At 44.5% G+C, this 20,688-nt stretch overlaps 1 protein-coding gene across 1 annotated transcript in view; it reads left to right on the top strand.

The window, feature by feature from the left end:
- TNN (tenascin N) overlaps positions 1-20,688 on the top strand; it is a 45,935-nt gene that overhangs the window by 17,400 nt on the left and 7,847 nt on the right. The window contains exons 5-11 of the mRNA XM_060276593.1: positions 1,216-1,404; positions 3,338-3,427; positions 7,704-7,967; positions 9,145-9,408; positions 15,872-16,002; positions 16,928-17,060; positions 19,847-19,998. Coding sequence (XP_060132576.1) covers positions 1,216-1,404; positions 3,338-3,427; positions 7,704-7,967; positions 9,145-9,408; positions 15,872-16,002; positions 16,928-17,060; positions 19,847-19,998 — 1,223 coding nt within the window. The remainder of the gene's footprint in view (positions 1-1,215; positions 1,405-3,337; positions 3,428-7,703; positions 7,968-9,144; positions 9,409-15,871; positions 16,003-16,927; positions 17,061-19,846; positions 19,999-20,688) is intronic.

The raw sequence follows: 20,688 nt of genomic DNA, 5'->3' as shown, positions 1-20,688 counted from the left end.
TTCAGGCATGACTCCAACTTTGCTTAAAGATTGCTATGATTTTGATGTGGTGTTGAAATTTACACACTATGATTGGCAATTAGCTGACAAACTGCAGCTGAAAACTATGGTTTGAAGTCAGTTTACCAACCATGATTTGTGCTCATTACTATTTGGTAAAGGTAAAGGTAAAGGGACCCCTGACCATTAGGTACAGTCGTGACCACCTCTGGGGTTGCGCGCTCATCTCGCATTATTGGCCGAGGGAGCCGGCATACAGCTTCCAGGTCATGTGGCCAGCATGACTAAGCCGCTTCTGGCGAAGCAGAGCAGCACACAGAAACGCCGTTTACCTTCCCGCTTGGAGCAGTACCTATTTATCTACTTGCACTTTGATGTGCTTTCGAACTGCTAGGTTGAAAGGAGCTGGGACCGAGCAACGGGAGTTCACCCCGTCGCAGGGATTCGAACCGCCGACCTTCTGATCGGCAAGCCCTAGGCTCAGTGGTTTAACCCACAGTGCCACCTGCGTCCCTATTTGGTACGATGTCTAAATTGGCAAACCATTGCACCTAGAGTGCCACTCCCAACAAAAACTTAAAGCAGACCATAGTAACAAACTATGGCTTGCTTGTTATGCATGTTTAAACACAAACCATAGTTCTGGTATAATGTCTGACCTGATACTATGATAGAAGTGTATAAAAGCATGCACAACATGGTGAAAGTTGATAGTGAGAAGTTTTTCTTCCTCTTTCATAATACAAGAACCCAGGAGCATCCAATGTAGATGAATGTTGGAAGATTCACGACAATCCAAAGAAAGTGCATTCCCACAGTGCATAATGGTTAAATTATGGAATCTGCTTCCGCAAGACATAGCAGCGAATACCACAGATGGCTTTAAATAGAGTTTAGGGAAATTCATGGTGGATAAAGGTAGCAGACAGTGGCCACAGTTTCACCTCTCTGAATGCCAGTTGTGGGGAAGCCCAAGTGTGGAAGAATTCTTGCAGACTTCCAAGAGGCATCCAGCTGGCTCCAGCAGAGCTCTTGTGTTCTTAGGAGTTAATGGGGAAACTGTTGGCCCAAATTCCTCCCTTTCCCTATCTGCCTTTCATCTAAGCAAGCGCATTACGCCCAAAGTTCTGTTATAATTATTCCTTAGAAAGCAAGGGGATTCATTGTAATAATGTGCTGTTTCAGCTTTGCTTTCGATTATTCTCTCTTTTCTAGAGGTCTCTGCCATTGGTGCTATATGGGTGACAGAAGAGACAGATAATTCCCTGGAAGTGGAGTGGGAGAATCCTTCAACAGAGGTGGATTATTACAAGCTGAGGATCAGCTCTTTGCTCCGGCCAGGGGAGGAGAAGGAGGTGCTGGTCCCTAGAAGCAGTGATGCCAAGAGCAGATATGTCATCACAGGTAAGTGGTAATGTGGTAAGTTTCTTACGATCAGGAATGAGGCCAATGGAGAAGATCTGTTGATTTTTCTCACTGTTAACTGGAAAGAGAACTGACATTTGGTTGTTTATTTTGGCCCCATCTGCACTATACTTTGAAGGCACTACTACCATACCACCAACCAGTTATGGCTTCCTTGCAAGAATAATGGGAATTGTCATTTTGTTAAGAGAGACCCCTATTCCCCTCAGGGAGCTACATTTCCCAGAGTTCCTTGGGAAGAGGGATTCAGTGTTAAACCACTCTGAGAAATGCAGCTCTATAAGGGGAATAGGGGTCTCCAGGTGTTGTTGGGCTCCAACTCTCACCAGATCCAGCCAGCCTGGCCAGAGGTCAGGGGTGATGGAAGCTGTAGCTCAGAGGCAGTGTGGTGTAGTGGTTAAGAGCAGTGGACTTGTAATCTGGTGAACTGGGTTCTCTTCCCCGCTCTTCCACATGCAGCTGCTGGGTGACCTTGGGCTAGTCACACTTCTCTGAAGTGTCTCATCCTCACTCACCTCACAGAGTGTTTGTTGTGGGGGAGGAAGGGAAAGGAGAATGTTAGATGCTTTGAGACTCCTTTGGGTAGTGATAACGCGGGATATCAAATCCAAACTCTTCTTCTTCTTCTTCTTCTTCTTCTTCTTCTTCTTCTTCTTCTTCTTCTTCTTCTTCTTCTTCTTCTTCTTCTTCTTCTTCTTCTTCTTCTTCTTCTTCTTCTTCTTCTTCTTCTTCTCAGCAACACATGAAGGGCCACAGGTTACCTGCCCCTGGCATAAAATAAAATAAAAATGTGCTTATATAGGTCTAGGCATCTGTATTAAACATGGTCTCTAAGCAGTTTTTACAGAGTTCTGATTCATGAGCTTTCTTGCTCTGAGGCCAAACATTAACATTTTTTGGTGTCATTCATGAGCTACAAAAGTGTTATGCAACATTTTAAAACTAAAAACCTAGCCCAGTGTCATCTGTATATAGCAGGGGTCCCCAGACTTACCGTGCGGCGGGCCGGTGCCCGCCGCGCCGACCGCGCGGCGGGCCGGAGGGCAGGGGAGTGCGCGCGCAGCGGGGCGGAGGGCGGGGGAGTGCGCGCCCATGCGCATGCGCACACGCACACGGGCGGGGAAAAATCGCCGAAAATCGCTTGTGCGCATGCGTATGGGCCTCCCCCGCCCCGGAAGTGCACCAGAAATGACCTCTTCCGGGTCGGGAGAGGCCCATACGCATGCGCACAAGCGATTTTCGGCGATTTTTTGCCGATTTTTTAGATTGTCGCTGCGCCGCGCGCCGTGAGAGCGGGCGGCGGGGGTCGTCGCGGGCCGGATTGGAAGGCCGATTGGGCCGCATCCGGCCCGGGGGCCGTAGTTTGGGGACCCCTGGTATATAGCATTAGCCATGATAAGAGTAGACCCACTGAAATAAATGGGCATGGCTTATTTAGGTCCACTGATTTCAATGGATCTGTCTGAATAGTAAGTACGTAGATGGATAAAACCAACTGAAAACAGGACAACACAGAGCCAACAAGCTAAATATGGTAAATGCCTTTTGAGACAAATGCGTTCCCCCGCCCCCGCCAGCTAGTGACACAAGTGTTGCAAAGAACAACCATTAGGGAATTTCAGAGGGGAAGCCCTCAGCCCTATGTGGGAAGATCTTAGGGCTGATCTTCCCACATTGAAAGAGGGGATGGAGACCCAAGGCCTCCTTCCTCTGGGATGGGTTTCACTGTTTTGCTTAGAACTGTGAACGGGAGAGATGCAATTCTACCCTTCCCCTCAGATCAGGCTAGAGAAATTCTACATGCAACAAAGGAAGGGCTTTGAAACACATCTAGTACGGAATACAGAAAGAAATCAAAGATGCAGCTGTGTCTCAGAAGAATTTAAGTCTTTCTCTCTTGTTCTCTTTATAGGCCTGAAGCCAGGAACCCAGTATGTGATCACCGTCATATCTATGAAGGATGAGATGGAAGGGAAGCCGTCCTCTGTGAACGGCTGGACAGGTATAAATCTAGGGCTTTGGCGACATCATTCCACAGGCACAGCTACTACTGGTTGTCCCAGTTGTCGTAGCAATCGCTCATACAGTGTGATGCTTTGAGCCTTCCCAAGTGTCCCAGTTACTGTCTCCAGATGTCTCTCTTCACAGTTAACTAAAATCTGCGTGCAATCAGGACATGAATGGGCAGGGAGAGTGGGATCTCACCCCCTGGCACCGCTTCAAGCCCCTCCATCTTGTTTGGCTATTCTGCCCAAAGCTTCTGTGCATAGTTTCTTCCATTGCCAAGGACAGTGTCTGTGTGCACCATGCAGCTTGTACACACAGAGGTTCTGTGTTCAAGACAATAGACCAATGTATGGTGGCTGGGGGTGGTGCCTGCCGCTGAAATCCCAGTTCTCTTCTCTGTGTTAATTGTAGACAGAGTTTAGTCATTTGCCCAGAGCTTGGGTTGCAGAAGGGTTTGCAACATCTCAGTATGGGCTCATCCCCTCTTCCCCTTGTCCCACTGCTTTCCCCCAGGGAAAACCACTCTTAAGCTCTCAATTGGAGCAAACAGCAATTCTCCAGATTGATGTTTGCTCCGATTTAGCAATAAAGATCAGGTTTACCCTGGGAAACGAGTAGGGCGGGACGACGACGATGGACTGCTCAGGCCTGTGCCTGCAAAGCATGGGACAAGTAGAAAACAACTCAGACCTCTGCTTTCAAGGCACAGCCCAAGTGGAAGTGTGGACAAGCCCTATATATCAAGATCTCAAAATGTTGAGATATTCCTTGCACATATGGCTGTTTCACACCTTCCAAGTGTCCCTATTTTCCAGGGATGTCCCTGATTTAGAGAAGCCATCCTGGTTTCTGTTTTGATTCTGGAATGTCCCACTTTTCCTATTTTCATTGGAGAAATGTTGGAAGGTATGGAGTTATCTGACCCTTGAGCCATCTGAAGGCAATCCTGTATAGGGAGTCGCCTCCCCCCCCCATGTGTAATGTTTTATTATGTTATTGGAAGCCATCCTGAGTGGCTGGGGCAACCCAGTGAGATCTGTGGGGCATAAATAAGAAAATTATCATTATGGAATGGGACGTCCCTATTTTTATTGGATAAATATTGGTGGGTAGGCTGTTTAGAATATCACACTGCAGATAGGCCTAGTTCTCATTGTGAAAGTAAAAATCTCTGGGCTGCACCATGTCAGGCTGATGGTTCCTCTGTACAAATAATAATAATAATAATAATAATAATAATAATAATAATAATAATAATAATAATAATAAATAATTCCACATAGGAAACTAAGGAATTGTGGGAAAGGCTGTGCAGTTGATATCTGTACACTTCAGTTTCTGTCGTTTTCCATTATTGCTCTTCAACATCATCATCATCATGTGATGTCTGGCAGTATTGTACAGTGTAGTACCTTAGACTTTTTGTTTATTTTGTTTATTGAATTTATATACCGCCCTATACCCAAAGGTATATGTGAAGCGCCTGCACTTTTGGGACCAAACATGGGCCTTGCACCTGTGTAATTTGTGAAGAGGCCATGAATTAACAGCCCTCCCTCTGCTACTGGAAATGTAAGGATTCATCAATGGAATTACCAGACCACTGTTTTTGCTCAAAGGAGGGCAGACCCGGCAGCACCAGATGTTGCCTGCACCAGATGCCTATAGCTGGCAGCCTTGGGTTTGACTTTGGATCAGTGTTTTTGTCTACTCCTGCTGTCTTCAGAATTTTCTTGCCAGTGGGAGGAAGTCAGGCTAGAGCACTGAAATTCTGCTTCCTCTCAGGCAGTAAATCACTGCTGTGGAATGTCCTGATTTGGCAGATTATTTGTCCATTTTAACAGTTTTGATTTGAACATGTTGTGCTTTGGGGCTGGACACGAGAAGCACCATTTCTTCCTTTGTTGCTACAGCAAAGTAGCTCCCAGAAACTGGGAAGGGAATCTGAAAGACAAAATATATTCAGCCAACTGTTTGGTCTATATTGCCAAAAATACAAACTGTCCAGTGGTTTGGTTGTAAAAGCAAGAGCTGTTTGGATCCATGTGGGCTGCTCTTCAAGCTCCAGAAAGAGTGCACATTTTCTGTTACAAACTGTTCTGCTACACCAAAGCTAAGCACCCTATATAGCAATGACTGACGGTACCCATGGGTGGGTTCTCATCCTTGTGCCTTAGTTCTACACTCGCAAAGCTTGTCTTGAACCAGGTGTCAGGAAAAATCTGCCACACACAATTAAAGTTCTAGAAGTTGCTTTGCAAGAACTGCACAGGTGCAACTAGAATTACCCGTGTGCACAATGCAACCACGTGGGCCACAGATTGCACAGATCCTAACAAGAGAATTGGCAGTCTGCTGGGAGGATTTTGGATGCCCATTTCTTGGGAAAGATTTCATCCCATCATTCCCTGCCCATGTGATTAGATCATTTTCTCCCAGCCACATGGGAGCCCCTACAGAACAGCGACTCCCATGCTGTTTGGATAACAAGGCCCTGTGTTAACCCACTCTTTGGCGTTTAATTGGAGCAAACATCAATTTGGAGTTTTGTAAGTGCAGATGAGTAATGGCTTAGACAGCACTGAAGTTGCCCCCCACCAATGTGTTTCACTGCTCTTTTCCCACCTAGCTGTTCACATCAGCACGGCTTCATTAGTGTCAGATTCATTTCTGTTAGTGTTTAAACCAGGGTGCGTTGAGGGGACTGAGATGACTTTACCCTATGCAAAGGTGTTCACACCTTGGCTAGAGATGAATCAGGAAGGGCTTACAGACTCTAGTTGGTATGACGTTGGTTTGAGAAATAACAACTCAAACAGTAGTATTTTAGAACAAAGTAAAAGACACACACACACACACACACACACATTTTGATAAAGTCATGTGCGCACGGATTAGAAACCCAGCTTAGGAAATGCAGTGAGAGCACAATGACCAGCAGTGTAAATTCAGCCAGAATCATAGAGTTGGAAGAGACCACAAGGGCCATCCAGTCCAACCCCCTTGAGAGCATCCTGATCAAGTTTGCAGATGACACCAAATTGGGAGGGGTGGCTAATACCCCAGAGGACAGGATCACACTTCAGAATGACCTGAACAGATTAGACAACTGGGCCAAAGCAAACAAGATGAATTTTAACAGGGAGAAATGTAAAGTACTACACTTGGGTAAAAAAAATGAAAGGCACAAATACAGGATGGGTGACACCTGGGTTGAGAGCAGTACATGTGAAAAGGATCTAGGAGTCTTGGTAGACCACAAACTTGACATGAGTCAGCAGTGTGATGCAGCAGCTAAAAAAGCCAATGCAATTCTGGGCTGCATCAATAGGAGTACCGGTATAGCATCTAGATCAAGGGAAGTAATAGTACCACTGTATTCCGCTCTGGTCAGACCTCACCTGGAATACTGTGTCCAGCTCTGGGCACCACAGTTCAAGAAGAATACTGACAAGCTGGACTGTGTCCAGAGGAGGGCAACCAAAATGGTCAAAGGCTTAGGGAGCTGGGTATGTTTAGCCTGGAGAAGAGAAGATTAAGGAGTGATATGATAGCCATGTTCAAATATATAAAAGGATGTCATATAGAAGACGGAGAAAGGTTGTTTTCTGCTGCTCCAGAGAAGCGGACACGGAGCAATGGATTCAAGCTACAAGAAAGAAGATTCCATCTATACATTAGGAAGAACTTCCTGACAGTAAGAGCTGTTCGACAGTGGAATTTGCTGCCAAGGAGTGTGGTGGAGTCTCCTTCTTTGGAGGTCTTTAAGTGGAGGCTTGACAGCCATCTGTCAGGAATGCTTTGATGGTGTTTCCTGCTTGGCAGGGGGTTGGACTGGATGGTCCTTGTTGCTCCGCTTCTCTGGAGCAGCAGAAAACAAGCTTTCTTCCTCCTCTATATGACATCCTTTTATATATTTGAACATTTATATATTTGAAGATGCTTCTGCTATGAAATAAGGTGAAGGAGCAGCCTTTGGTGGTAAATTTAGATGACTATTAAATGATTGACTGGTGGATTGACTGAGTTGGAGACAGACAGATCACTGGAAAGGTCCCCTGATCAAGCTCCAGGAGGTGCTTTGACACGACTACCATTAATTTCATATGGCCAGACTGAGTTCCGTGTTAACTGGGGAGAGCAGGGAGTGCTGCCTGGGCTTTATGCCCTTGTGCATCAAAATGCTTTGAGTTGAAGAAATGGCTCCTAGAGATTTATAGAAATCTTGTCAGGATCACTGCCGTGACTAAAAGTCCTTATTCTTTTCACAGATATTGATGGCCCAACGGATCTGGTAACCAACCAAGTAACAGAAGACACAGCTACCATTTCTTGGAATGGGGCCCAGGCTCCAGTAGATAGATATGTGGTGAGCTACACCTCAGCTGATGGTGACACCAAAGAGATCTCTGTGGGGAAGGACAAGAAAACCACTACCCTGACGGGTTTACATCCAGGCATGGAGTATACCATCTATATCTGGGCTGTGAAGGGAACCCAACAGAGCAGGAAGGCAAGCACAACAGCTGAAACAGGTAACCCAGAGCTGTGTGCTGTGTGCTGTTCCTTTCTGCTTGTATTTGGTTTCTTATTTTCATACAGTATGTTGTTGTTGTTGTTTAGTCATTTAGTCCTGTCCGACTCCTCGTGACCCTATGGACCAGAGCACGCCAGGCACTCCTGTTTTCCGCTGCCTCCCACAGTTTGGTCAAACTAATGTTCGTAGCTTCGAGAACACTGTCCAACCATCTCGTCCTCTGTCGTCCCTTTCTCCTAGTGCCCTCAATCTTTCCCAACATCAGGGTCTTTTCCAAGGATTCTTCTCTTCTCATGAGGTGGCCAAAGTATTGGAGCCTCAGCTTCACGATCTGTCCTTCCAGTGAGCACTCGGGGCTGATTTCCTTCAGAATGGATAGGTTTGATCTTCTTGCAGTCCATGGGACTCTCAAGAGTCTCCTCCAGCACCATAATTCAAAAGCATCAATTCTTCGGCGATCAGCCTTCTTTATGGTCCAGCTCTCACTTCCATACATCACTACTGGGAAAACCATAGCTTTAACTATACGGACCTTTGTAGGCAAGGTGATGTCTCTGCTTTTTAAGATGCTGTCTAGGTTTGTCATTGCTTTTCTCCCAACATACAGTATGTAGCCCTTGTTAAATGTTATAAAATTTTAGGATCAGTTCATGGGGGAGGATGAGCACTTGCGTTGTAAGTCGTTGATGGAAGGAGTTGAGAGTTTTTCACATTGTGAAGACTATGTCTAGAAGTGTGCCGAATGAAGATTCATTGCCAAGCTCAGAAGGAACTACTGCCAGACCAGTGAGGAATCATATATGATACTACCTGATCCCTGTGAATGCTTCCAGTTCAGCTGTGCTAACTGATCTGAGCTAGGAGGAGAGTGTTCCTGTGTTTTCCTTGACGGAAAAGCATTCTGTTAAGTAATTTAGTTGGATTATCAATGGCTAATTCCACCTCCCCAGATTCTGCCCCCTCCCCCACATTAGTTAAGTCAAATTCTTACACATCAAGATGCAAGTATGCATGACATTTTACTTCTGATTAAAAAACCTACTTGCCAGTCTAGCCATGACAAAGTCAAGTCCCACAGATCAATATAACAAATGAATTACAGTTGCAAAACAAAGTCTCAGGTTATAACTGATATAGAAAGAAAACAATAATAATATCTCCTTTTTGGTGCACAGAGATAGACGGCCCTACGAACCTGAAAACAGACCAAGCAACAGAGAACACAGCCACTATCTCTTGGAGCAAGGCATTGGCTCTTATAGACCGATACATACTTAGCTACACCTCTGCTGATGGAGACACTAGAGAGATCACAGTTGGGAAGGATAAGACCAGCACCACCTTGACTGGACTGAAGCCAGGCATGGAGTATGTCATTTACATCTGGGCTGTGAAGGGGAGCCAGCAGAGCAAGAGGACAATCACAAAGACACTGACAGGTAACTTAAGTGGGGAGCAGTGGAGAGAGGTGATGGGATTGTTGGTTTTTAATGATGTGGTTAAAGAACTAAAAGGAGAATTCCCTGGATGCCTAGATCCAGGTTTGGGGCAAGTATTCTTTGCTGAGAGAGGCTTGGCAGAGATTTAAAATAGCAAAACATGCAGCAAAGTAAAGTATGGAAATGTTGGTGTTAGACCTTTAAGATCTCCCCTTCTAAGCCTCTTCCAAAGTGCCCCACTTCCCTTAGCAAAGAGACAACACATTTGGCAAGTTAAAAGTAGTTTACTTACAAACTCTTCAAAGGTCAGATTCATGTGCTTTTCTATACAGCAGCAAGAAAAGATGGGCAGTAGAACTTAGTTTAAAAAATGGTAAGAGTTTCTAAATTATCTGGATCGAAACACGAATATGGCTTGCCAAAGCTTAGACATCCTTACTGGTCAGGTTTACAAGGTGGAGGATGAGAGAACAAAGAGTTTGATAACCCTTATTCCCAAGGTGAGGGGATGTGATCTAGCTAAGCCTGGCAGGGCAGCTTTCTCTATGGTCTTAAGCCCTCCATGCATTAATTAGAGTTAAGCATTAACAAGGCTGTCCAATCTCTATTGGCTCCAGAGCTTCTTTGGGTGATTGTGACAATCATACTTATTTCAGTAATCTGTTCCTCAGCCCTATAAGGCAAGGCCCAGGAGTATTATCCTCTTAATTAAAAAAATATGCAGGGCTGTTTCTAAAAGAGGTATTGAAATTACAGCTGGTCTAGAATGTAGTGGTCAGTTTGTTAAGTGGACTTGCCACTCTGGGCATTGTACAGTTGTGTTCGGATATCTGCACTCGTTTCTGTGTTGGTTTCAGGGCCCAACTCATTTTTAAAACCATAAAACAGAATCATAAAGGTAAAGGTAAAGGGGCCCCTGACCATCAGGTCCAGTCGTGTCCGACTCTGGGGTTGCGGCACTCATCTCACTCTATAGGCCGAGGGAGCCAGCGTTTGTCCGCAGACAGCTTCCAGGTCATGTGGCCAGCATGGCAAAGCTGCTTCTAGCGAACCAGAGCAGCACACGGAAACGCCGTTTACCTTCCCACTGTAGTGGTCCCTATTTATCTACTTGCACTTTGAGGTGCTTTCGAACTGCTAGGTGGGCAGGAGCTGGGACCGAGCAATGGGAGCTCACCCCGTTGCAGGGATTCGAACCGCCGACCTTCTGATCAGCAAGCCCTAGGCTCTGCGGTTTAACCCACAGCACCACCTGGGTCCCCAGAATCATAGAGGTTTTTTTTTTTTTTAAAGCAACAATGATACAAGCGAGATTAAACCACATTTCTAACCCCATGTATGCGTTGACATGTATGCTAAGCGTTGCTAAGGCTTAGCAGTTATGCAGCACTGAAGAATTTCTGCTCTCAGTGATGCTTCTGGCTCTGTGCTACATCACCCCACAGGGAAATAGGTGTATCTGCTCTGTGGATTTCTCCCAACACTATAATGGAATACTAATGGAGCTTCCTTCATTATACAAATAGCAGTATTATGGACATAGTGAGATATTACAAAATTTGCGGAAGCCGCACTGCATAATACTAATGGCAAGCCTACTGACATACCTTGTCCTAGGAAGGTGAATTCGGGGCCCTGCAGCTCCCTCTGTTGTCCACATGAGAAGAAGCTGGCACTGGACCTTTTTCAGGCTCTTTCTCTGCCAGTTTCCCTCTCCTGCAGCCAATATTGCCTGCTCAGAGTCTTCATATTACAGTATAATTTATTTTTTTTAATGCCAAATTCATGCATACCTAGCTAGCTAACTCTTATTAGACAACACTAACTTTGCTGGTGGCGCTGTGGGTTAAACCACAGAGCCTAGGGTTTGCTGATCAGAAGGTCGGCGGTTTGAATCCCCGCGACGGGGTGAGCTCCCGTTGCTCGGTCCCAGCTCTTGTCAACCTAGCAGTTCGAAAGCACATCAAAGTGCAAGTAGATAAATAGGTAACACTCCGGCGGGAAGGTAAATGGCGTTTCCGTGCGCTGCTCTGGTTCGCCAGAAGCGGCTTTGTCATGCTGGCCACATGACCTGGAAGCTGTACGCCGGCTCCCTCAGCCAATAACGTGAGATGAGCGTCGCAACCCCAGAGTCTGTCATGACTGGACCTATTGGTCAGGGGTCCCTTTAACTTTGCTGGGGTGTGTGTGCACGCAGGACTGGGAACTTGACTTCTCTAAGGGACAGTAAGGTAAAAGTAAAAGGGTAAAGGACCCCTGGACGGTTAAGTCCAGTCAAAGGCAACTATGGGGTGCTGTGCTGATCTCGCTTTTCAGGCCGAGGGAGCTGGTGTTTGTCCACAGACAGATTTCCGGGTCATGTGGCCAGCTGGACTAAACTGCTTCTTAAGCTGGAATGCAAAATGCTGAGGGTAGTGTTTCAAAACGGCTTTGCAAAATGTTTGTTCAAATGAACATCAATGGATGTTGCAGTAAAATTCATTCCTCTCCTTTTGAGGTACAAGTGGTTGCACAATGCAAGTGGCAGTATTTGCTGGGGTGATTCATGTGAAAATAGGTTGGGAGGGGGAACATCCTTTAAACCAGATTTGGCTAATGTATGACCTGGCCAGGTGATCCCTGCCCATTGACCATGCTGGTTGGGACTGATGGGAATTGGAGTCAAACCCATCTGCAGGGCACCTTGTTGGCTAGACCCATCCACAGTCAGCTTACAAACAAACTTAATCATTTATACTCATGAGCCCCATTGAGTTCAGTGTGATTTACCTCCAGGTAAGTGTTTATGGGAGAATGAACTGAATGTGTTCTCACACTGCTCCTGGCTGGTGTGTTCATTTATCCCACATCACCTCTGGTAAACAGGTTTTGTGGATTCGTATTGTTTCAAAAAAACTGCAAAACTTGTTTGACCAAATGCAACTGTGGGATGAAAGATATGTGTGAAGCCATGTGGGAATCAAAGTCTCCATCAAAGTACTCTTAAAAACTAAGAGGAGCTTTATTATGCTCATGAAAATAAGTTTTCTTTTAGTGGGATTGAATTTGGTTGGTGATGTTTACAGATACTCTGACATGTGTGTTGACCCTCTGTAATTTTTTGTAGCTGTATGGCTATGGAGATCTGATAGTTGTGACAACTCTATGTTGTATGTTTGCCTTGAAATAGCACAGTCTGCTCTTATGGCTGCAGTTCAAGAGTCAACTAAACAGGAGGTTGGCAAAGCATTGATTTATGTGTCCTGGCATTTTTAAATTTTATTTTATAGTAGCCTATGGGCTGAGCTTGCTCAGCTACCAGCCAGAAGCATGGATTGGTCTGGCATGTGTGTTGCTGTTTGTCTGCCAGTTTGCCAGTCGTGATGAGAGTTCCAGACATGTGGAAGGGCAGCCAGAGAACACAGAACCACAGGCTTTGTGCACAGAGCTAACTTCATAATACTGGAGCTTCAGCACAAGATGCCTGGCCTCTTAGACTGCCGTGAATCTTTTCTGAAACTGATTTATGTAAGCAAGTTCTTAGATAACGAGTCTGACAAAAATAAAATCCACCCATTCTTTCTCACAGAGATCTGAAGTACTAATTACCGTATTTTTCCATGTATAAGACGCCCCCAGGTATAAGATGACCCCTAATTTTTGGGACTCAAAATTAAGAAAATGCACTATGCACTAACTGTGTATAAGACGACCCCTTATTTTAAACTTCAAAAATTTAGGAAAAATATAGTCTTATACATGGAAAAATATGGTATATTACCTGTTTTTTGAATGCTCCAACTACCGCACAATTGCGCTCATTTCACACGCTAGCAAGGTTATGCTTAAAATTCTACAAGGCAGGCTTAGGCAGTATGTGGACCGAGAACTCCCAGAAGTGCAAGCTGGATTTCGAAAGGGCAGAGGAACCAGAGACCAAATAGCAAACATGCGCTGGATTATGGAGAAAGCTAGAGAGTTCCAGAAAAACGTCTACTTCTGCTTCATTGACTATGCAAAAGCCTTTGACTGTGTCGACCACAGCAAACTATGGCAAGTTCTTAAAGAAATGGGAGTGCCTGATCACCTCATCTGTCTCCTGAGAAATCTCTATGTGGGACAAGAAGCTACAGTTAGAACTGGATATGGAACAACTGAGTGGTTCAAAATTGGGAAAGGAGTACGACAAGGTTGTATATTGTCTCCCTGCTTATTTAACTTATATGCAGAATTCATCATGCGAAAGGCTGGACTAGATGAATCCCAAGACGGAATTAAGATTGCCGGAAGAAATATCAACAACCTCAGATATGCAGATGACACAACCTTGATGGCAGAAAGCGAGGAGGAATTAAAGAACCTTTTAATGAGGGTGAAAGAGGAGAGCGCAAAATATGGTCTGAAGCTCAACATCAAAAAAACCAAGATCATGGCCACTGGTCCCATCACCTCCTGGCAAATAGAAGGGGAAGAAATGGAGGCAGTGAGAGATTTTACCTTCTTGGGCTCCTTGATCACTGCAGATGGTGACAGCAGTCACGAAATTAAAAGACGCCTGCTTCTTGGGAGAAAAGCAATGACAAACCTAGACAGCATCTTAAAAAGCAGAGACATCACCTTGCCGACAAAGGTCCGTATAGTTAAAGCTATGGTTTTCCCAGTAGTGATGTATGGAAGTGAGAGCTGGACCATAAAGAAGGCTGATCGCCGAAGAATTGATGCTTTTGAATTATGGTGCTGGAGGAGACTCTTGAGAGTCCCATGGACTGCAAGAAGATCAAACCTATCCATTCTTAAGGAAATCAGCCCTGAGTGCTCCCTGGAAGGACAGATCGTGAAGCTGAGGCTCCAATACTTTGGCCACCTCATGAGAAGAGAAGAATCGTTGGAAAAGACCCTGATGTTGGGAAAGATTGAGGGCACTAGGAGAAGGGGACGTCAGAGGACAAGATGGTTGGACAGTGTTCTCGAAGCTACGAACATGAGTTTGACCAAACTGCGGGAGGCAGTGCAAGACAGGAGTGCCTGGCGTTCTATGGTCCATGGGGTCACGAAGAGTCGGACACGACTAAACGACTAAACAACAACAACAACCTGTTTTTTAAATGATCTTGTGAGATTTTTTCCCTTCTTAAGCCAGGTTGAAACACATCTGTTCCCATGTTATACTGATTCAGGGGCCAAAGTAGTTACTTATTCTTTCTTACCTTTGAACTTGACTTGGAGTGGGCACAGCTTTTCAGTCAGAAAACTCTCCCCAATGTCAGGCAGGTATCCCTAAGGAGGGCATTCTAGAACTGGTGGCCACCACAAAGAAGGCCAAGGGGAAGTCAATTTCCCTGTTAACCAAAAGCCATCTTGCTGAGCTTAAGTAGAGGAGCTACAATGCACAAGAACTGCTTTACTATTTTCCTTCTGATTACTTTTCTGGCCTCTTCCCCCTCTCCACTTAAGACTACAGCCTCTTGCATGGGCGTAGCCAGGATTTTTGTTAGAGGGTGCAGGCTTCATGTTGGGGGGGGGGGAGAATAACCTCAATTAAGTATTTTTATTGATTTACTTGATTGGGGGGCAGACACCTCCCTGTTCCCCCTGGCTATTCCCATGGTCTCTCTTGTACCTGATTTTCATTAAAGGGGGGGGGAGCTGTGAGACTGCCATGTAAAATCTAATGTGGCTCTAAATAATTTCTGAAACCACATTCACAAGTCTAGTTCCATCCTGACATTCCCCCCCCCCCCCCGCTAAACAATGTCAACACTTTGTGATAGCTTGATGGCCCTGAATGTTTCTAATGGCCTTTGGGGTCTGGTTCACTACTTTGAGGCACTGAAGTATGCAGCACTCCCAAGCTCTTTGGGATGGAGGCTGAATAAAACTGTTAAATAGTGAGTAGACGACACATTGATTCTTCAAAGCAGCTCTTTATTTGGAAGCTGGAACAGAACTGAACTGACTGCTGAGCCGGCCTGCTTTTGTAGACGGCTGACTCAAACCATGTATCAAACCTAATTCAAAGTTCCCTCCTAAAGTTCCCTCCTAAAACAACTGCCAAGGACCTGAGGGAAAACTATATACACCAATACATAACAAAAACGGTGTTGCAATTTGCATCTTGGTGGAAATAAGATGTACTGTATGCTATCCCAGAGACAGAGCTGGCATGAAGCAGAGGTGGAGAAACTGCTATTGTCTTTTGCAAAGCAGGATGGGGGAGGGTGTGTGTGTGTGGGGGGGGACTGATGCTGCTTTAGATAGTAGCACTGTTTTGCAAAATATTTTAATACTCCTAACAAGGTAAAATTAAGGCTGACCTTTCTAACCACTCTGGGAAATGTGGAGGGCAAAATGGTTCTTGCAATAGTTTGTTCAATTCCTCTTAGGAATATGGGGAGGTCAAATCTCTTTCTTTCTATACAAGTTATTGTAATGAATAAACCATATGACAGGTTAAACTCCTTCACCCACTTTGTCTTTTGCCTAGAAATTGACCCTCCCAGGAATGTCCGTGTGTCAGATGTAACACAGTCCAGTGGATTGGTCACTTGGACACCACCTGTTGCTCAGATCAGTGGCTATCTTATCACCTATCGGGAACCAGATGGTACTATCAAGGTAAGTTTGTAAATTGCTATGTGAGCAAATGTAAGTATAGCTAAGCCAACAGTTCAACAATGCACAAGCTTTTCACCCACGGACCCAGATCTGATACAGAGAGAAAGCCGCAGCCATTCCTACCTGCATAAAACAGGCACTTTCCAAACCTGTTCGCTACATATGCTTTGCATTTAATGTTTTTAAGTTATATGAAAAGTTGGTAAGAGGTGGCATAACTGTAAAATCATCATGAAGATTTGGCATGTAGCCCATATATAGTCAGGGGGCCCCTTTTGACTCATTTTAGTTTTGAAAATGTCCAGCCCACACGCAAGATGGTTTATGATATACAATTATAGTGAGGCATTAAAACCACATAAAAGCAAATTATAGAAACAGCAGTTATAAAAGCAATCTTGAAATGCAGCCTAGAGATAAAACAGTATTTTTTAACAGCCTTTTAAAAGGCAGAAAAAGAACAGTTGACTTCAGAGATCGAGAGTGAAGCTTTTAATTTGACTTGCCCATATAAATACAGCCTATTCCCTTCAAGTACTGGATCTTATTCTATGAATGCCATGAACTATGAACGTCAACTATTATTCACCAAGTACTGTGTGCATCTGACTTGCTCCTCTAGGAAGGGCAGTCTGTGGCTCTTTGGATCCTGTGAGACCCCAATTCCAACCAGCCCCAGCCAGCATGCCTGATGGTCAGGGATGATGGAAGCTGCAATCCAGCAACACCTGGAGGGCCACATGTTCCCCTACCCTCCTCTAGAGAAACTGCATTTTTCATTTCCCCGTGGATCACAACCATCCTTTGATAGCCAATCACCCCTCTCCCTGCCTCTTACAGGGATTGGGTGGGGAAGGTCAAGAAGGGCTGGAGCCAAATTGCCAGTGAAATGTAATTGTTGCCTCTCTTTTCTTTTGTGTGTCAGGAAGTGCGGTTAGGTCCTAATGAGGAAAGGTTTGTGCTAGAAGGCCTTACTCGAGGAACCAAATACACCATACATATCATGGCCTTTAAGGGAGACCGCTGGAGTCGAAAAACAGCCACCACCTTTTCTACAGGTAGGCTTTGGGGACTGCAGTAAAATTTCCTCGACCTGTTGTCCAGGATGGTGCTTGCCTTCAAAACAGGTCACGTGGCGTTGCCAGATGAATCTGTGTTGATCTTCTGAGGATTTTTTTTATATTATGAAGGCTTGGGAAGAGGCCAGGAGTTGAAGGATTAGGTCAGTGTGGTCTTTGGACCTGAAATTTCAGGATTTTAGCCGCCTTCTCAGGGTCTCCAGGGGAAGAAGTAATTTGCACCACACGGAATCTTAGTAGGAAAATATGTGACAGAAAACCATAATCACAAATCATACACATTCATTTTTATAACCAAGTATTTGATGATGTCATCAGGAGCAGAATGGAACGCAAATTGAGCTCAGATTAAACTTAATATAGTTTTGTTTGCCAAACCCAATACCGAATTGAGCTGAGGGAATGTTGCCATCACCATCTAACATGTATTTTTGCTTTGAGAGGTTGAACCCCTGTTTCTGGTGATCTGAGAAGTATTATGGGTGTATTTAAAAGAATCCTGAGATCAATATCTTAACAGTCTATTCTGAAGACATTCTAAATTTGATGATTTTGCATCTCAGATTTGAATAGTAATAGTGGAATAAGTTTTAACAGGTCAGGAACTGGCAGCACTTTCAGATCTTACATAGTAAATATGCCAGAATTTCAAAGTACCACATACTTGTTGTCCAGTTTTTAATTTTCCGTAATGTAGATGAGACTGCTGACCCCCTTAACCGGAAAATAAACTCAGTTATGAGGTTGATCATCAAGACCAGTTAGGAAGAGCTCATCTGTGGTGAGCAAGAACAACTTTGGTTTTAGCTTATACCTGAGACATTTTGTGGCAAAACGCATTCAAGGGTGCGAACTACGGGTATCTGTGAAGCCTCAACAGGGAATGAGATGGGAGAATCTTACCATCAGCTCAGAGAAGCATAAATAGCTTTCTATCCCTGACCATAACCAGAAAGTAGGGACCCTGTTTTCATCCAGATGTTTACATCATTATTAAATAAGTTTAAAAGGTGAGGCTCTGGTATAAAACCTTGTTTGATGCTACTAGATTTGGGAATACAGTGGAAGAAGAGTTCAGTGTGATGAAATCTTACATTCAGACTGGTATTTGAATATGACATCCTTACACAAAATGGCAAGAGGTTTGGGCGTTTGATAATTTGTTGAACAATGTGTGCTGATGGAGCCAAAGGCAACGTTAAAGTTGACAAAGGCTACAAACAAATCCATTTTTCAAAATGTTGGCATACTTAAGAATTAAGTGGGCAAGCACAAAACAATTGTCTAATAACAACAAGTAGACAGCTTTAAAGCTGGATTGTTCAGCCATTACCTTATGCGGGAAAACCCCTTCTTCGAACTTAAACAGGAGTGTTTTCCATGTAGATTTACTATAATATCTATCCATTGATTTGGTCTTTGTGAGTTCATGACTCAAGTGAGATTTGAAGTGGGAGCTCACAAGTCATGCTGGGTTATCTGCTACACTGAATCAACACAGAAAGATATATGGACAAACCCATCAGGGTCACAGGCCTACTGTTTATTTGAAAGGAACAATTGGATTCTCCATCCTTCATTTGCTCCCTGAGAAGCATATACAGTAATCTGAAAGACTGACAGTGGGAAAAACAGTAAGAGAGAAGGAAAGACAAAGGTTTGGAGAGATGGCTATAAGGAAACACAGCTAGATATAAATGCTGTGCAATCCTATGCATGTCTTCTCAGAAGTAAATCCTATTGCATTCCATGGGACTTGCTCCCAGGTAAGTGCTGGAAGTGACACAATGCTGCTCAATTTGCACTGCAGGCTGATGTAACTGCATGGGAGAGAGCAGACAGAGAGAGGAAACTCCAGACTTTTATTTAAGTTTTTTATTATTATTAAAGATTTTCTTGGCTGTCCTCCTTTTGTTGACCTTCCTTCAGACTGATAATCTTTAGGGTTGGTAGTTTCCCTTCCTACTCAGCTTCCTTCTCCTTCATGCTTCCCTGATGACAGCAGACATACTTTGAGCTCTCCCTCTACAGGTGCAAAAGTCTCCATTGTAGGTACCTTAGATGGAACTAGAGATATTTTCCGCCGAGCATGCATTTCTGGTGACAAATATTAGATTTCTTATTTTCCTAAACTCATTATGTCTGTGTGATTGTGTGCTCCTCCAGCAGGGATTCTATATCCAATTCAGTTTCTGCTGGGTGTTCCACACAAATGCTAACAGTAAGCCTTTGGTTTATGGAACTGTATTTGATCATGTTCAATCATGCCTCCCTTTGGGTCTCTCCCTGCCTTCCGCCCTTCGTGGTCTGTGCAGGATAGGGGATAGATTTATTTGGCCTAATCTTGCTCTTTCCATCACAAACTGAAGTGCAGCTATCAATTGAAATTTGTGGTTCTCCAAATTTTGCAAAGCAGTCGTCAAAACAAAAAACCGTATATAAAAAAAACAGGGAGAGTGCACAAAAATGCACACATTAGTGAAAATGATGTATAAAATGCATTTGATTAAGCTGTGTGCAAAATGTGCATTAGGAGGAAGGCACAGAAAATGCATGTGAACTTGCATACAATTCCCCCCTCCCCAACATTTTTGCAAACTGATGCAGAAAGGGAGCAAACTGAACATAAGAATGGAAAGCTGGAAAATCTAGAGAAACGGTTGCCTTGGCCTCCTTTATATTGCAGTGCTGTACAAATATTCCTTGTTTTTCATCTTTCTTTTTGAACGTATTCACTTGGCTTTCCCCCTCCTTTGCTCCTGCAGTCAGTTTGCACTATCCCTTCCCTGCGGACTGCAGCCAGACCCAGGAAAACGGACTCTCTGCCAGCGGCATGTACACCATCTACCTGAACGGTGATGTCAACAGACCCCTGCAGGTGTACTGTGACATGGCCACTGATGGAGGTGGATGGATCGTGAGTTCCGCTCTTAAACAGCTCTATTTTCAATCCTTTCACAAAGCACTCAGGCGATAGATTTGGCACTTTTCACCAAGGGGAATGATGCAGCATACTATCACTTGGTGGTCATATTGCAACCAACCACACCAAAAGCATACTTGCCTCTGCAGGACATGCACCAAAATTCAGACAGTATTGTGGGGGATGAGGTGAGTAGCAGCACACAGGTCAAAGCACAAACCCCACAGTTAGGTGTGCCCTGGAAAGTTAGGTAGGGTCTTCATATGCTTCAAAAAGCCTACCTTGGAGTTTCCTTGTTAGGGGTGAGTGGGTGTCCTGCATGGCCTTCCTGTTCTGGCTTGTGGGCTGGTTCTGCCCCTTGGTTTCCTTTTCCTGCATTATCATTTAACCAGGAGAATTTCTAATTTGGGAACTGGTTTCTCCATGCTGTTTACTTTGTCCTCTCTCCCCTCCCTGCCTTTATTTCATGTACACAATGGTTAAAACTCTGCACAAAAAGGAATATTGGTGGGATAAGGAGTTCCTTTTCCTCCTGTGATTTAATCAATAACCACATGTGCTTGAGCTCATTGATAACCTGTTGAAGTGGGGAGAGAGAGGAGAACCAAAAGCTGCATAGGTGCCATGGAAATAAAGAAAGAAAGAAAGAAAGAAAGAGAGAGAGAGAGAGAGAGAGAGAGAGAG

The sequence above is a fragment of the Zootoca vivipara genome, chromosome 7 (genome assembly GCF_963506605.1).
Source record: "Zootoca vivipara chromosome 7, rZooViv1.1, whole genome shotgun sequence".
NCBI lineage: Eukaryota > Metazoa > Chordata > Lepidosauria > Squamata > Lacertidae > Zootoca > Zootoca vivipara.
The sequence above is the reverse complement of the archived record's forward strand: the minus strand, read 5'-3'. Positions and strand labels throughout refer to the sequence as shown.